This window comes from Tachysurus vachellii, chromosome 4 (assembly GCF_030014155.1).
Source record: "Tachysurus vachellii isolate PV-2020 chromosome 4, HZAU_Pvac_v1, whole genome shotgun sequence".
Taxonomy (NCBI): domain Eukaryota; kingdom Metazoa; phylum Chordata; class Actinopteri; order Siluriformes; family Bagridae; genus Tachysurus; species Tachysurus vachellii.
The window spans coordinates 13,920,919-13,940,038 of record NC_083463.1 but is presented as its reverse complement, the minus strand read 5'-3'; the positions used below and the strand labels follow the sequence as shown (position 1 = coordinate 13,940,038).

Here is a 19,120-nt window from a genome sequence, read left to right as displayed (position 1 = left end):
TAATGCTGCAAAGTGTCCTTGAAACATTAAAACTCATTTTTTTTGAAAGACTGTTTAAATTATCGCAGCAGGAAGTGTCAAATTAATGGTTTCAAATGATATCAGATTTCATCCCACCACAAAATCTCTCTTTAAACAGAGTCTGGATGCTGTATATATAACAGCGCTCCTGTATTGTAGCGTTACATTACATGCTTTAGATTCAGACATGACCAACAGAAATATCTATAGCAGTACTGAGCTTATGGGTGAATGTTAGTTTTGTTGCATGCTTTGTAACCAAATGAATTCCTGCCAGCTATAATGTAGTTTCCTTCAGCAATGCTATTCAGGCGTTTAATAATACAGTAGACTTGCTGAATATACATGAGGATTTCCAGCAGCATTATTCTAAACCGCAGGTCAAGATCCTCATATCACTGTCAGTGCTATATTTTGACAGATGCATCAGCTAATTTATCACACATAGGTAGAATATATGAACAACTCAACAACTGCTGTATCTTTATAACACACACAGACCTCAAAGCGCTGTGAGCTGACTTTCTTGCCCTTCTTCATCCATGTTATACGTGGTTTGGGCTCGCCAACTGCCTGGCACACGAAAGATGCAACGCCTCCAGATATGCCAGTCTGGTCCTCTGGAGACTTAATGAAGCTGGGCATGCCTGAAACACACAGGGATGAAGAGAGAGAGAGAAAGAGAGGGCGAGATTAAGCTATAGTCAAATCTAAAAATCTATCATTTCAAGGTTAAGAAGCTACAGAAAGATTTCCAGTAATATTTCACTCGGCTGTTGACACTTGGCTGTTTACAGCTAAAAACAACACAACCCAACTCACTGAGAAAGCAGGAAGTGACTGTTCAGCTCTGTTGTTTGCACCGTATCAACACTTAGACCATGACATGCACATTGTTACATGAATGAGCTGGCATTTTTAAAGATGATACAAATATGAACTGAACTAATAGCAGCATCCTCTCAGACCAATCTCAGCCAAACCTGGTACGTTTATGCCTCTAAGGATAGTTATACAACAGAAGAAACCAGAAGAAAGGAAAAATGCACCTACACCTTTCAAAATAATAATAAAAATTAAAGCTGGAATCTACGAATAGGCAAATAAGAAAACACCTCCGGCCGCTCACACCCCTGACCCCTTCTTTCATTTGCATACTGGAACATAATAGCATATTTTTATGCATTAAAAATACAGTCTTGTATCTTATATTTTCATTTTTCTTACATATGTTTGGAAGGAAAACTACAAAGACATGGTTTATTATGTAGACGATTTGTTTGCTTTGATGCTATAAACTTGAAGGATTCTCTACTTATCAGTTTATTTATATGCTTGCCTCACACTGTTGGATTATAATTAAAATGCAGAAAAGCTAAAAAATAAAAAAATTAAATAAATAAATAATGTATATATAAAAAAATGTCTGAAGGCTGAGGATGTGCATGGCTAAAAAATTAATCACAAGAGAGTGTAGAAACCACAAAAATGCAGAACCCGGGAATGCAGAACAATACATAACTAGATGATTATATAAATGACCAATTTGTGTATGCATCCAGATTTGACTTTTCTCTTTTCTTAACAAATCACTTATTTGCAGCTCTGTCTTTTGGCTCAGTTTGCACTTCACAGCTCAGTTTAGTTTCAGCAGCTCCCAAAATACATGGCATGTTTGTTGAATGGCTTTCTCAGTCTAACTGTGATAGACCCGGGCTGAAACCAGCTCGCTCAGATGCTCTTGAATTTGTTTTGGAGTGAAACTGATTGTGTTCTCACATACACAAGCAAAATAGACTGAAGAGGAAAACACACCAGGGTTTGATTCAAACACACTAAACACTGCATATGAGAAGGTTGATCCTACCTCAACAAAGACAGAGGGAAAAAACACACACACTCTTAACCTGTATTGTGAATTTACATGCAGTCAAAGTTTATATATGAATTATCCATCCATCCATCCATCCATCCATCTTCTACCGCTTATCCTGGGCCGGGTCGCGGGGGCAACAGTCTGAGCAGGGACACCCCACCTTCCTTTCCCCAGACACTTCCTCCAGCTCCTCCGGGGGAATACCGAGGCGTTCCCAGGCCAGTCGAGAGACATAATCCCTCCAGCGTGTCCTAGGTCTTCCCCGGGGCCTCCTCCCGGTTGGACATGCCCGGAACACCTCCCCAGGGAGGCGTCCAGGAGGCATCTGGAACAGATGCCCGAGCCACCTCAGCTCTCGATGTGGAGGAGCAGCGGCTCTACTCTGAGCTCCTCCCGAGTGACCGAGCTCCTCACCCTATCTCTAAGGGAGCGCCCAGCCACCCTGCGGCGGAAACTCATTTTGGCCGCCTGTATCCGGGATCTTGTCCTTTCGGTCATGACCCAAAGCTCATGACCATAGGTGAGGGTAGGAACGTAGATCGACTGGTAAATAGAGAGCTTCGCCTTGCGGCTCAACTCTTTCTTTACCACAACAGACCGGTATATCGACCGCATCACTGCAGAAGATACACCGATCCGTCTGTCGATCTCCCGCTCCATCCTTCCCTCACTCGTGAACAAGACCCCAAGATACTTAAACTCCTCCACTTGAGGCAGGAGCTTTCCACCAACCTGAAGGGGGCAAGCCACCCTTTTCCGGCTGACAACATGGCCTCGGACTTGGAGGTGCTGATTCTCATCCCCGCCGCTTCACACTCGGCTGCAAACCGTCCCAGTGCACGCTGAAGGTCCTAATTTGAAGAAGCCAACAGGACAACATCATCTGCAAAAAGCAGAGACGAAATCCCGTGGTCCCCAAACTGGACTCCCTCCGGCCCCTGATTGCGCCTAGAAATCCTGTACATATAAATAATGAACAGGACCGGTGACAAAGGGCAGCCCTGCCGGAGTCCAACATGCACCGGGAACAAGTCTGACTTACTGCCGGCAATGCGAACCAAACTCCTGCTCCGGTCATATAGGGAACGGACAGCCCTTAGCAGAGGGCCCCGGACGCCATACTCTCAGAGCACCCCCCACAGATCAACACGAGGGACACAGTCGAATTCCTTCTCCAGATCCACAAAGCACATGTGGACTGGTTGGGCAAACTCCCATGAACCCTCCAGCAACCTGGTGAGGGTATAGAGATGGTACAGTGTTCCACGACCGGGACGAAACCCGCATTGTTCCTCCTGAATCCGAGGTTCGACTATCGGCCGAATTCTCCTCTCCAGTACCCTGGCATAGACTTTTCCGGGGAGGCTGAGGAGTTGGAACACACCCTCCGGTCCCCCTTCCCCCAGATTAATTCCCCCAGATTATATATGAATTAATCTGTCTTTTTTCCATACTTATGACTATGTAACGATACACTATTCACTAGTAACTACATGGCAATAACACTGTTGTTAGTCAGACCTGCACTACTGCACATGTCAAACACTTATTCTAGATAAATTGGTCAACTTAATATTTAATATTATCGAATATACCTGATATTTAATATTAGCAAATAGTACTAATAATAAGCAAGATAGGTAGGCCACACACACTGCACGGTTTACATCTGTGTTTCAACGAGCATGCATAATACACACCTGCTTCCACAGAGGACATTAAGTAACCGCTTAACACTTAACACTCTCTTTCTTCCTATGTGCACATTTTTAGACTTTACTTCCTTTTTCTTTCATTCTGTTTAGCTGCCTCTCTCTTTTCTTGATCCTCCTCCCCCTTCCATCATTCTCTGCCTCTCTTTCTCTCTCAATGCATATTCTTCTCTATAGCACAGTGCAGTAATGATGTCATCGACAGCCATTTACAGCACACGCACACGAACACGCACACACACACACACACACACACACACACACACAGAATGACTCATAGATAAGCACACAATCTTATTATCACCTCATTATACTGTAGCTGTTCCATTATAGTGCTGAAGAACAACAAACAACAACAGATTGACGTCTTATATAACCGCTCACAGAGCCATCACCAGCCCAGGGATGGAGTTCTGCACTGCACTCTACTGCACATATGACTGTTATATCCCACACACTAACGACACCTTCACCTCTAAATATTGCCGTATTAAAGTTAACACACACACACACACACACACACACACTATTTTTCTGTCTCAGAAAAAAAACAGGCTAAGAGTCTGTTCACCCTGAAACACCTAAGCACCACCCCTGAAGAGAAAAAAAAAAACAGATGATGTGATGCCATTTCATAAAAAAGATCTATGTGGCTGTCTTCTGTTTAAACACGTATACATGTAAATGATATTTAAACGGTCTCCTAATTGGGAGCTGGCATTAATGAGCTGACAATTCTAAGAATAATACAAATGTTAACTGAGGAATACAAGCATCGTTAAACATTAGTCAGTAGACAACAAAAGCACAGAAGTGCCTATACTTGTATGCATAATAAATAACTCCCAGATTCTATGACTATGCGAATTAGAGAACGCCCTTAACCCTACCCACTCCCTCCCCTTTCCCTGATAAAATGGTCTCTATTGTGGCAGAATCTCTTCTTTTTCACCTTTATGCTACACAGTCAGAGCACTTTAATATTTTTGGACAACAGAAGAATATTACAGTGTGTGGGGATACAAATGGCTTTCTAAAGGCTCAATCTGTGTTCTTTGGGGCAGAACCAAGCCAGACAATCATTCTCAGCAGCTTTTTTTTTTAATACTGCTTTCCAATTCACCTATCTGCACATAAGAAAACCTGAATGGATAAAGAGAAAAATGTGATAAAGGGGAATGGAAACATAATGTCTGGAACGAATGCCATATCTAGAGTGTGTTCCTCTTCCCCATGACAGGTTGTGTTTGCCTAAAGAGCTAATAATAATGTCATTTTACTACGGAACAGTAGCTTTTAAAACTCGGTGCTTCTTTCTTTCCTTTGACCTCTTATTAATAATATGTTTGAATGTTGTGTATAGCGTGTTAGGAACTGTCACGAACAAGACCAATGTGCTGGCTGGTATGAATCCACCTTGTGCTTTTATTATCATCTGGATCCTTAATTTCCATACATAGCTTCCATGTGCTGAATAGAAATCAGAGTCATCATTACTTAGCCATAAACACATTAACAACTGGTGTAATGCTTAATCCTTTTTTACCAGTACACTGGCTTCCTATTCCACCAGCAGTATATAAAGTAATTTATCAGACTTTTTCAATCAGTATAAACAAATGAATTACTTTATTGCCAGAAGTCTGATATATAGTTAGTCGGGAGACTGCTGGCTTTCAGGGTGAGACGTTTGTATTTCTTATTAAGATAACCTTATACAGGATTTTAGTGATTGTTCTACTTGGGACACCTCAAAGTGTGTGTGTATATATATATCATATATATATATATATATATATATATATATATATATATATATATATATATATATATATATATATATATATATGTGCCACTAATTATATATATAAAATATATATTATGTAATTATATATTATTACATAATAATATGTGCAACTATTTTTTTGGAACATTTCTATCAATATATTGCCTTAATAGACTAGGTAAAAACAGAAATAGCAATGAAAATCTACTACTTAAAGCCCTGAATGTCTACTTGCATATGAGCCATTACCCACCACTGTGGAGTAAATTAAAAATGCCTTATCTTCAAAGAGAATATGAATGTGAGTTAAAAGTAAATTCTATTCTTGCCCTCAGTCTTGTTTTTCATGATGCATTAAGTGCTGTCTAGTACTATTAAGTAAGGTTCAGAATATCAAGTGCTGTTAATCACACTGTCCAGTCGTGTCAAATACAGTTTGGAATATTAAGCACAGTCAGTGTCATCCAGTACCATTAGTAACGTTCCAGTAAATACAGTACTAATGAAGTGCACTCAAGGGTACACTGTACTTTCTAGTATACAGTACGTGTATCCAGTACATCTGCAATCACTACATATACTTCTTCAGTACTGTTCCAGTATATCTAGTACAGTCCTGAACAGTCAAGATTATGATACATAATGCATATGTTGCACTGATATTCATACCATATCAATATTTGCAGTCAAGTAGCAGTAGAACATATCTGACATCGCTTCTTACTCCCTTTGGCACCGCTAGATAATGCTCTGTATATGTTAGCAAAATGTCAGAGACTTTTGGAATTATTGACTTTGCTTTGGACAAACAGAAATAAAAATGCCTGTTTTTAGTCACAAAGTCAGCAACAAATGTTAGCAACAAACGTTAGAAGAGCCATTTCATATAAACCTGACATAGTTCACAGTGCCAACAATAATGGAGAAATTAAATTCAGTTATAAGTCTCAGTGGATGATTAGTCATTTGAGTTGTTAAAGATTTGGGTTTTCACTGACTGTATAAACATTTAGATCCAGGATACAACATGCCTATGCTGTGATATCTTACTGAAACTGCTCTGCCTCAGCTGTGTCTGAGGCACATAAAGGAGTGCTTGACAGATGCCACTGTGGTTTGCTTCACCACAGAAATTTGGAGCTTGGATGTGTGTCTGATGACACTATTAAGTTTGACTGCTACGTGGGTGGATATACACATTTTACTTTGAAAAGAATAGTAACGCAAGCAAAACCGTTTCATGGATCACATACTGCAGAAGCTACTGTGGCAGGTTTTAAAGGAAGCTTAAAGACTAGAACATGAAGAACCATGTCTGTACAGTTTAACGAGGCAAGGGCAAGAATTTACTGAAGACCATGAAGGATTTAAGGCTACCTGGATTAGCCTGTGTCACCCACTCACTAAACCCTCTAGTGCATGAAGGTCTATTGTCACAACACACCCTTGGTAACGCTCTGCTTGGCGGGTGGAAAATTGTGGGTCATTTGAAACACTCTCTGCTAGAATACTCACAACTGCAGGAACGCTGGCATGAGCAAAAATGCCCAGTGTGTGTGCTTATGCAGCGGATCATGATCTGCCAGCCACATTAACTGCAAATCAATAGGGCCTGCTCAGAGTTCTAGAGCTGTTTGAGGGGATAACCCATGAGATTAGCCCTGGGTCTGCTTCCTACTTGTTAAAGACAACGATGCTGACCTACGGATTACGATAATATAAAGCACTCTAGATGGGACTAAAAAAAAAACAGACTTTGAATCTTAGAGGCAGATCATTTGTGACTCTAATGAACCTGAGATATAAAGACAGATCAGTATTTATTAACCAAATTTCTTAGCTTGATCTATCTATCTGTCTGACTGTCTGTCTGTCTGTCTGTCTGTCTGTCTGTCTGTCAATTTTCATTCAGCTTATATACTTGCTGGAATTGTAGCCTGTATCTTTTACAAAATATTTTGTATTAAGTAATCTACGGTTGGGTCTCTAAAGCCTACTGAATTTTTTAGTAATTTTGATCCATTTGTTTTTCTTTATTTCAGGTGGTTTACAAGCTAAGACTTAGACCTTTTTTCTGAATGTTTTTTTCTGACAAAACTAGTTAAAAATCCATTCAGTCTGTCTGTATTCTGGAAGAGCATTAACCAGACTCCAGACATACAAGGATTAGTGTTGCCTAGCCAACATTTTGTTGATTGAGCAATCTTATGAGGTACTGTTGAAACAGCCAAACCCAATTTTCTTCACTGGTTAATCTAGTGAACAGATTCATCAATGCCACATGAATTAATGGTGCTGCATTTTCTTAAGGAAACCCATAAATTAATGCTAAAATGAGTCAAACTGCATACATCTTTGAAAACACTGTAAAAAAAATACTGTTGATTCTTATTTCCCCTCAGAGTTCCGCTCTACTTGCTTGTATTTGTGGGTTCCTTGTCTGTTCATTTTCTTTCATAGATTACATATATTTTGACGATCTTTTCTTTATTATTATTATTATTATTTGATGATTTACAAATCATTGAAAAGTGAAGTAAATCAACCAGAAATACCATTTATGTATTAGTTATGTAATGCAACCCCTTACCTTTGCTATAAAACAACTTGAAAAAGATGAATCATTAGAAATTTATAGATGCCTTATTGGCAGGAGTGAAAGCCCTCTGGTGTCCTTGTGACTATTATTACAGAAATATCCAATTCATTTATAATAAGAACTGAATTAATATCTTAATAAAATAATAAATAATAAAATCTAATAATAAAATAAAATGATGTGAACACCATGTGATCTTTTTCATCTATACAACATTTATTTGACTGTATTTTTATAATCACACCCTCCAGTGTCACCCATATGAGGATGAGGTTCTCCTTTGAGTCTGCTTCCTCTCAAGGTTTCTTCCTTTACCATCTAAGGGAGTTTTTCCCTGCCACTGCTGCCTGAGTCACCTCAGACTTGTTCATTGGGGATATATACATACACATTGTGAACTAAATCCATCTAATATTAATCTTTATATTATTCTTTATATTAACCTTTTGTTCTATGTTTATGTTCTGTAAAGCTGCATTGAGACAATGTCAATTGTAAAAAGCGCTATACAAATAAACTTGAATTGAAAAACTTGAATTAAAATGATAGCACTGTAGTTTTACAGTAAATTAGCTTTCATAAACTGGGAAATTACAGATGGAACTTAATTGCCAGCAATTTATTAAAGAATGTACAGAATTGTTGTTACAGTGTATTGTCAGGCTGATTAATACAAGTGTAATGTATATCTACATGAGAAAGGATACTAGACAAATTAGAGAAAAAAGAGAAGAGAAAGAGGGGAGAGAAAGCAGCAATATGGATTTTTCAGCTTCTGGAAGGCATTCTGAATTTATTCAGTTGTAATCTGCTTATATAATCTGATAACACAGCAAAATGTTAAAAGTGAATTGTTACTGCACGACAGGTTGAGTGTAACTGAGAGGATGTCAAAGTGTTTTGCTAATAGTCAGTTCCCTTGGCAGTGTTATCGGGTCTGAATATCTGGTTTCAGAATTTTAACTGTATTGTTACACGGTATATATTTAATTCAACAGAAACACTTGTACATACATAACACACACAGTTAGTTAAGTGCGGTCATCTCTCAATGCTTAAGCAGTGACATCGACTGAGTCAGTAAGTTCCTTTGTGTGTTACCATCCTTACTATACACACTTATATGAGTTAATCAAAACAGTAACATTTACATTTGCGGCATTTGGCACACGTCCCTATCCAGAGCAACCTACAAAAGTGCTTTACAGTCTCTATCGATGAATGCATTAACACTGGTTCATTAGGTTAGTGACTTAGGATACCATCATCATAAAACTGTTGAGTTTATTTTTTTAAGCGTTTCAGGAAGAGATAAAACACCACTTGGATTCAAGAACTAAAAACATTTAAGATGATCTCATAGCTTCAGTAGCTCCTACTGAACAGTGCTTCGTGTGCAAACGTGGAAGAGGAACATGTGGTGTATCTGACCTTAATCATGCAGCCACATGAACAACCACTACTGTAAATGGTAGAGACAAGCCTAATGTGATATGGGTGATTTTTTTGCTCAATAGTGTGAATACACAGTTCCTGGACCATTACAAGCCACATATTGATTTGAGCACTACAATACACTACTGATCATTACGGCTGCCATTTTACCCTCATCAGATCCTGTAAACAGCTTTTTACTGATGCTGGTGTTTGTATGCATGACTGAATCTTTCTATAATGGCAGAAAAGCTAAAGAGCAAATATGTTGAGCTCATGTGTAGTATTGATGTGTGTCCTGAGAGTAACACTAAAGCAAAAGGAATATTAACTCTTCAAAAATGAAATATGCCGCATCGTTGAATAATTCACAAGAAGGGAAGAGAGGAGAAAGGACAATGAGACACAGGCAGAGTGAAATCACTTCTTCCACATTGAAATGGACATGGCAGTAATGGTGCTGTCTAAAGAGGCAGAATAAAGACACAATACAGTCCACACTGTCATTCATATATTTACAATTTATAGACCTACAGATCTATCTTGTTTGCCCCTTATTTTCTTCTTGCACTCCCCCATACACATATATTACTGACTCATATGCGTTATTGCTGTCGTTAATGCATTTATGATACATTGTGTTCATCCCTCAGCATTTCACAGTATCATTATCATTATAATCCATCCTGGGGAAAAGACCCCAAAAAAACTAGCCTTAGTGTATTTTCATTATAGATTTCAGAACAAATTATTGTTAGAATATTTATGTGTCAAAAGCTTAAAAAGTACATTTGAATATATATTTAAATGTCATATACGAATGCAATTTAACACTAAATATTTGATATAATTTCTGCTGATAGCAGTGACTCTTTCAGTTCCACATTTTAACAATCAAAACTATAAATAAACAGTTTTTTTCTACAAAAGAAAAAGAAATATTGCAACATTTTGAATACTCGGTATTCTAAATGTTGCACAATTTCTATCACTATGTAAATTAAAAATGTGTCATATTGATCATGTTATCTCTTTTGTACAAAAAATCAGATTTTCTGAGTCTAAGCACTTCCATTGAAACATGTGTTCAAATGCTACACTAATTGATTTGATATATCATGGACCATCAGGTCTATGGCAGCTCATCTGACACTGTCATTAAAGCAAAAAGGGGACATGCTAAATACGGAAAAAAATCTAAAATGTATGTAAATGTTTCTACTTTTCACTTACGTTTTTTGCTGATAATATCATTCGTAATCTCTGTATAGACACTAAAGTACATAAAGTATATACAACCAATTGGATTAGAAGGTGAACAGTGAACATTATTACAGTACAATGTGGCCTTGTTGCCACTGCACTACTGCACATTATTACCAGACATTATTGCACAAACACAATAACTCATAACACAAAATTCATTACCTGAGAGCAGGCCCAGGGTAATTTCGCAGTTATTACCAAACCACCAATTCTTACACATTGAGCTAAGAGAGAAACAATAAAATCCACACCAACACACACAACACATACTGTACATAAAACTCTATTAAGTCATGACATGTTTAATGTATAATGTCCAAATTGAGAGCAGGGCTTTACAGGTCCTTACTGGTGGATGATTGCTCGACAGTTCTGTGGTTTTGTGTCATGGTCAGAGTTTACAGGGACTGTGGGATCTCAGTGGGTCGCCCTGAACATGGCTGCCTTTATGTAGTATATTTTATGTAATCTACTGTTTTTTATGTTATTTGTGAAACTAATGTCAAGTCTTTTTAGTCTTAATGAAAATTAGTTAAAAATAGGTTGGGGTAAAAAAAAAATAATAAAACAACTAAATCAATTAAAAATAATCACCAATCAACCCACTGTGGGCAGGTGATACCATGCACACTGCAGATAAACTAGATCAATGCTGGAAATTCAGGAAAGGAAGGAAGCATGTCATAAACTTTCACATATCCCTGGAAACCTATAGTGATGTTTATGAGAATACTAAGAAATAATGTGTTTGTGTTAGGATGAGGAGGACTGTGAATTTAAATCACTAACATCACTAACCCTTAAACCTTTTAAAGAGAACTCCTCCATGAACCACACTAAATATATTTCTGTAATCTGTATTTCTGTTATTCCCATAAGAAGCTATTACTTCTGTCATGTTGATGTTACAGGCAGCTAGAACTATTACACTGGTGTTTAATAGGAGAAAAACTATGAGCTGAATACCACTGGCATCAAAATCAGCAGGCATTGTGCGTATTGTAGGAAAACATTAAGCAAAATAACCCAAAGTAAAAAAGTGACAGAAATATAAATGAAAGACATTTAAACAAACAAAAAAAAATATATATATATAAAAAAAAGGATTTATTTTCTGAGTTGACTATATATATATATATATATATATATATATATATATATATATATATATATATATATATATATATATATATATATAGTCAACTCAGAAAATAAATCCTGGACACTACTGAAGATCACATGTTAATTCTAAAGATTAATAAGCCATTGGAATTGGAAGTTTCTTTTTTCAGAACTGTATACATCCTAACTCTTAACTTTTAACTTGATTTGGATAAAAGTGTGTAAACCTGTTCTCACCTTTGTGTAATTTGTCACACCTACAACCTCTTGTACTGTAGTATTACTCGGTCTATAAACACCCTTCTTATTTTTACAGTGGCTTGGCAAAGGCTGGCATGTGTAACTGTAATTCTAAGCTATAATTTTTATCCTAGTCACCTGAATTCACCTTGTGTGTTGTATATCTAGTGTGTCCTGCCTTTGACCCTAACATGTGTGTTTGCTTTATGATTAAGGATGTGCCTGCTTGTTTTTTAACCCCTGTTGCCTGTGCCAACACAGAACCCTGGATTAGGTAAAAAAAAGAAAAAAGAAAAAGAAAAAGAGCTCAGCACAGACACTGTACAGCCTCTGGCTCCCAAACAGTTCAACCAAGCACCTGGTTAATCCTTTCCCCAGATGTGCATACACTAGCTTTTCCTTTTTTACTGCAATTGTCAACAATACATGCAATATGACTTTCATAAGAAGCATTAACCGTTATATATTTTGGCTAATGCTTTAATCCCAAGTGACTTCCTGTACTTTGGAGGTTTCTAGATTATATAATAACCTTGCGTTCAGTGGTAAGAAAAACGTCTATTTTTACAAGCCACTGAAAAAACAAACCTTTTCTAAAACACACAAGATCTATAATGTGCATATTATTTCCATACCCTAAAGAGAACAGTGTAAGTATTGAAGTTTGATGTATGTGAGAATGTGAGAATGCTTACTAGCAAATTCAGCTCTAACTCAACATGTCAACTGAGACAAGTCTCAATAAATAAGTCATTGCTGTACAATAGCGAATAAACATTCTCAAAGACAAAATTCTCCATACAGTAACTGTCATTCAGTTGCTCTCTAAAGTCCTTGTACTTGTCCGTCCATGCTACACAACATGCATCCATTGAACTTCAGCAATGAGCAACAATGCTATTACTTAGCTAATTTACCAGCTAAATGAGTCTATGTTGTTTGGAACGCTCACATTTCAATATTTTTGTTCCTCTTCTTCCTCATATTATGCATCATACAAAAGCAATTAAAGGACAACAGTAATAGTTTACAAAGAGTCATGTAATTAATATGAATGAACATTTTTTTGGTGAATGTCTTTATGTGAATATAAATGTCCTAGGAGTGGTCACCATAAAAACACACAAGAGTTCCTTAAAAAAGACATGATTTTCAAAGTAACTAACTCAGAGTAGCGGCTTTTTTGGAAATCCTGGTCACCAACACAAGCATCTGAACTGCTGACCTCTCAAAGCTCTGATATGCTGTTTGGCTAGTTCAGTTACAACCTTCTAAGATTTCAATCTATCACAAAAGGTCCTCTGTGTGTAAGTACAGTATTCTCTCATGCTACAAAGAAGTGGATGTGATCGCGTCATGAAACATTCCTGCTGACTGACTGTTGACTCCACCCAGATCATGACAGGTAAACTAAATTCATACAGGGTAAAGCCTGGAAAGATAATATGCAATATTCATACATAATATACAATTCTCTCTCTCTCTCTCTCTCTCTCTCTCTCTCTCTCTCGCTCTCTCTCTCTCTCTCTCTCTCTCTCTCTCACACACACACACACACAAAGCTGGGAAAACACACCACTACACGACTATATTCTTTATTTAGAACAGCAACTTTTTGTTTGTGATGTTTGTGGTATATTCAATATAAGAAGAAATTATTTTCTATTTTCTAATCTAAATGTAAACACACACACAAAATATTATAACACCTAATTAAAGACACATTTTACTAAGATTTAATGTGAAGACTTTAAATGTTCAGGATCAGATGGCATAAGATCAACTGGCTTTACCCTCTTACGCCACTAGATCTGATCAAGCTCAGCTGTGAACTGTCAAAGATTCCCTTGGTGCCCTGTAGTTACCATGGCAACAAGGGACATATACTTATGTTTTGATTCCTGTTTTGCTCCTCTCTTTGCCCTTCCAGCCTGACATTGGGTTGTTGCCTGATTGTGTCCACCTGTTTTGTTTTAGCTCTTGACAATTTTGACTATATATCCCCTGGCGTGCAAGTTTCAAGACTGTGTTTCTTATTTAGCTTTGCGTTGTTGGGTTTGGCTTTTCATGTTTGTCATGTGTGAGGTTCTGTATTACCATTGTTAATTATTTCTGTCTGCTATTTTTGTACCCTGCTTTATGATCGTTGGAGTATATGCACGTTACCGTTACGTGAATATTTGTTTTGGATTCTTTCTTGTACATCCTGGAGAGTACACTTATATTTAGAGTACAACTTGGATGAAGGCTCTTTTGGCGATACAGAAAAACATCAAACACTCTTGATGTGACATGGAGCTCCATTAATGGCTCATTCCAGCTTACATAGCTGACCTTGAGATATACACACTCTCACTCTCTCTCTCTCTCTCTCTCTCTCTCTCTCTCTCTCTCACTATCTATGTTACAAACCTGTACTCTCTCTCAGACACACACACAAATTAAAACACCTTGCTGAAATAACACACCCAATGTTTGACGTGGTTCTATATGTTCTTGTTTTCCATAGAGAGAGAGAGAGAGAGAGAGAGAGAGAGAGAGAGAGAGAGAGAGAGAGAGAGAGAGAGAGAGAAAGAGAGTGAGAAAGAAAGATTCTGATTGGTTCAAGTTGCACTGTAATCATATCTGACACCACTGCACGGTCTAGAGCAATGACATGACATGTTAAAACAGCTGTATAAAGCCACACATACACATTTCATCGAGAGTGGCCTTGTTGTCATGCACACACTTGTCCCTGTATCTTTTCCCTCTTTTTCTCATTTGCTTTCAAATTGAGGGATTTAATAGCATCCAAGCAGAAAGCCTTGTGTGTGTGTGTGTGTGTGTGTGTGTGTGTGTGTGTGTGTGTGTGTGTGTGTGTGTGTGTGTGTGTGTGTGTGTGTGTGTGTGTGAAATGGGATCTGCATTTCAGAGGCAATTCACAATGACAAATGACAAAAGTTTTTAACAAGGCAGCTTCCCTTTCACTGAAGAAAGAACCCATTAGTGTCTGTGTGAGTCTAGGCATGCAGCTGGAACCTAAACATGGACACACACACAATACCTCCGTGATAAATGTACATACATTATCAGGCGCATCACAAAATGCAACTTGATGCAACTGCAAAAAAAGCACTCGCAGTTTCCCTGAAATTAAAATTCAGTTCACTAAGACTGGAGATCATAATGCTATCTGTCCATGAGGCAAAAATCACAACGAAGTCACTAAAAAGGGACTAAAGAGAAAACTTAGTTCAGTAATCATGACATTATATTAATAAATAAAGTTTTTCTTGAATACAATCTCTGATCAGGAAAACCTGTGTACAGAAGTTCCTTTGTTTAAATCCTTTGTGTGCTAAGCTGCATTACTTTTTCTTATGGTTGACTGTGGTTTCTGCACACAGCAATGTAACTCAAATCCTGCTTCTTCTTCTTCTACTTTCGGTTTTCCCGTTAGAGGTCGCCACAGCAAATCATCTATTTCCACCTATCTCTATTCTCTATTAACTTCATATCCTCTTTTAACACAACTAAAGTCCTGCTTAATATGTGGAATTAATTTGTTAAGTCTGAGCAAAATTGATGCATGTGTTTCTATGACTAGGGTTGCCAGATTCATAACAAAAGCATCTTTATCAACAAGCATTATTACAACACAGTTTACCATAACAGTTATTTCACCAAGGTACTATTATTATTAGACATTTAACATAGTCACTATCTACAAGATTAAATAAAGAACAGCCCACATATTTTAACAGTATGAATATTTTAATGGTATCCCAATTTTGAGGATTCACCACATATTGCCTAAAAAGCCTTGAATTTACACCTGGATGAGAGGCAGACAGATCACACATAAAGCTAATTGCCTAAAGTTTAGCACATTGAATTGAGTATGTAATCAGCTGCACTTCCCATTTCTCCAATGATGACTTTCTCTTTTTTATTCGATCCTCCCTCGGATGCATATGAATTACGGGGAGAGTTGCACGCCTCATCTTTCTGCTTACGCAGCGCAAACACAAAAATTGTGTTACAGTATTTACTCCATTTTATGCATAAGTGTTGTAATATATAAGCAGTTCATATCTACTGTACAATGCCGGTTAATTACCTGATTTCTACTAGTTGTATAAGGACAAAGGAGTGACAGCGGGGCCATTAAAAGTGTTAATGGCTTCTAAACATGTCTGTCCCAGTGATGAAGGCGTGGCCTATGTGTCTGTCTGTCCCAGTGAAGGAGTGGCCTATGTGCCAGTCTGTCCCAGTCATGAAGGCGTGGCCTATGTGCCAGTCTGTCATAGTGAAGAAGGCGTGGCCTATGTGCCAGTCTGTTCCAGTGATGAAGGCGTGGCCTATGTGCCTGTCTGTCCAAGTGATGATTTTATATTTTTCTTCCCAAGGCATTGTCAGTCATACAAAGTACAAAAAAAACAAAGAAAATCATGACATAAAGGTCAGCACTGCTTGCTCTTAGAGAAACTGCAGCATCAGATACTTTAGATAGACTCTGAGAGGAAGGTGTTACACAAGCTACCTTAAGGTGTCTTCTTATCCATCAGATTTCTGCTATGGCATAAGATACAAAATTTTGATCACACTATCAAGAGCTGTATTTATCCAACAATCTTCCATTACTCTGTACTAATAGGTCCATGCAGTTTGTTCTGAAAGCATCAGGAATAAGGACACATAAGATCACATAAGGAAGTGCACTAATGAGTCAGTGGATGTGCTTCTATGCAGAAATTTACACTAACACCTTTTTTTTTTCCGATATCAGATTCCAAATCATTGTTTTTCTATTAACAATGCCACTGGGCCAGAAGCCTGAATTTAGTTGTGTATTACTATACAACAAGAAGCTCACAATTCCTAATAGCATGTAACAAATGGCACAAAAATCATGCGGATTCTGTCAAATGAGACTGATTTTACTTAGTATGAAAGATATTTTGTGAAATGGCCAACCTTAGCCAGAGCTTCACACTTTAACAGTGTGGTGTTTCTGTACAGTGGGTATGTGTTAGGAGCTTATGTGTAAAAAGAACAAAAATATAATGAGCTCTGTGTGCTTGTGTGTGTGTGTGTGTGTGTGTGTGTGTGTGTGTGTGTGTATCTATAGTTTATCAGTTCTTCAATTTGTTGATAAATTTGTTGATAAATCAATTTTATTGACTTTTCTACATACACTACAATAATACCATCATAATTCTCTCCTTCTCACTCTTTCAGCTCATTCTCTTCCTCTCTATCTCAGGTCTTTGTCCTCTCTTTTTATAGCCTCTCCTTCTTTACTTCCCTCTATTCTTTCATTCTTTTCATTTATTTTTAATTGCTGTGTTGTTGCACTGCATTATAAATGAGTAATACCTGACACTGCTAATAAAGTGGTAAAAACAGCATACAAACCAGGAACAGTGGTAATAAAATAAAATAACACTAAATATTAAGTAATAAGTTAATAATAACAAAGCATCTATCTATCTATCTATCTATCTATCTATCTATCTATCTATCTATCTATCTATCTATCTATCTATCTATCCATATAATCATATCACCTCAGTGCCTTTATTATGGCATGATGGTTGTACACTGTTCATTTGTGTGTTTTTACACTTTGAGACAATCAGCTAATCATGTACTGCACTTAAATCCGGTAAGCTCTCACTCCTTAAATTAGATTGGTTCCTTCTTCTGAAAGCTTGTGAAATGCAAATGTGCTTCCAAATGCAACAATGTGATCTGCTAATTTGATTGCAGAGCCTAACAAACACACACACACACACACACACACACACACACACACACACACACACACACACACACACACAGGGGTTAGGAGTACTCTAATGTGTTTATACTGATATAGTTTGCTCCTTTATCCATTTTGGACTGCTGTCAGGAATTAATCTTTGCTGAGACCATAATGGAACTGATGGAATCAGAAACCCAAGGGAGATGCATTATGTGTGTGTTTGTGTGTGTGTCTTTGTGTGTGGTGTGTATACACACATATGATCACATGGATGGTCATACATCACATGGATGAGAGAAAGTCAGCTCACAATGCTTTGAGGTGGTTTCCTAGAGTCTAAGGGTCTTAAGGCGGGTAGGTTGGACTCGGATGCTCATTATCCATCCCTCATACATCTATTTAGAATTCACTGTATGCTTTTCCAACATTGCAGTTAGAAATATGTACAGTGCAAGAAATATAGACTTATTCTTGTATGTTCTGATTTTGCCTGATTGCAATATTTGTAAAAATAATCTTTTATGTAAATCATTTAAAAATAACATATATATTAAAAACAACATCATTATTATAATTATTATTATTATAAAGTTATTAATATTGGTACTGTTACTCTACTAGTACTAGCCTACCCAGGAGTCCTAAAGAATGGTGATTAGTATGGGGTAGTATACTTTAATTTGTTAATAATTAACAAATTACAGAACATTTGGCTAATGCAATTTGATAGAAAATTTGTTCAGTATCTGCTCTCTGCTATAAAAAATTTCACAGTGGTGGTAACCTTAAAATTAAATCACTAAAGCTACGTATCGTAAACATTTGATTCATACTCACCAAGATTCTGTCTGACGTCTGCATAATTGAACAAGGTTAGGTTGTTGATGGCTACATTAACTTAGTTGTCAGTAGATGAGGATGGTGATGAAAAAGGAGCAAAAAACTCCAAAAAAAACGCACGCCCTTCTGCTGAGACAATTGCATTTTGCTGATCGTTAGCAAAACTAAAAGTATTGTTATTTTATATCATATAATATATATTATATATTATTGTCATTATTATTATTCTTTTTTTTACTTATACATGTATGTATTCTTTTATGTTTTTGTTATATATTGTTTGTTAATAGTGTCACTGTGTTTGCTTTTTTGGCAATGTGTATATATACAGTCATGTTAAAGAAAGAAGAGAGAGAGAGAGAGAGAGAGAGAGAGAGAGAGAGAGAGAGAGAGAGAGAGAGATGAATTAAAGGGAAACTGAGGTGTGTTCACATATATTATCACCATACACATACACACAGGATGACAGTTTGTA

The 19,120-nt window shown here is 37.2% G+C and overlaps 1 protein-coding gene across 8 annotated transcripts in view; it reads right to left on the bottom strand.

Annotated features, from left to right (window-relative positions):
• ptprfa (protein tyrosine phosphatase receptor type Fa) overlaps positions 1-19,120 on the bottom strand; it is a 194,593-nt gene that overhangs the window by 97,530 nt on the left and 77,943 nt on the right. For all 8 annotated transcript variants that reach the window (XM_060867851.1, XM_060867849.1, XM_060867855.1 and 5 more), the window contains exon 3: positions 523-668. In XM_060867851.1, coding sequence (XP_060723834.1) covers positions 523-668 — 146 coding nt within the window. The remainder of the gene's footprint in view (positions 1-522; positions 669-19,120) is intronic.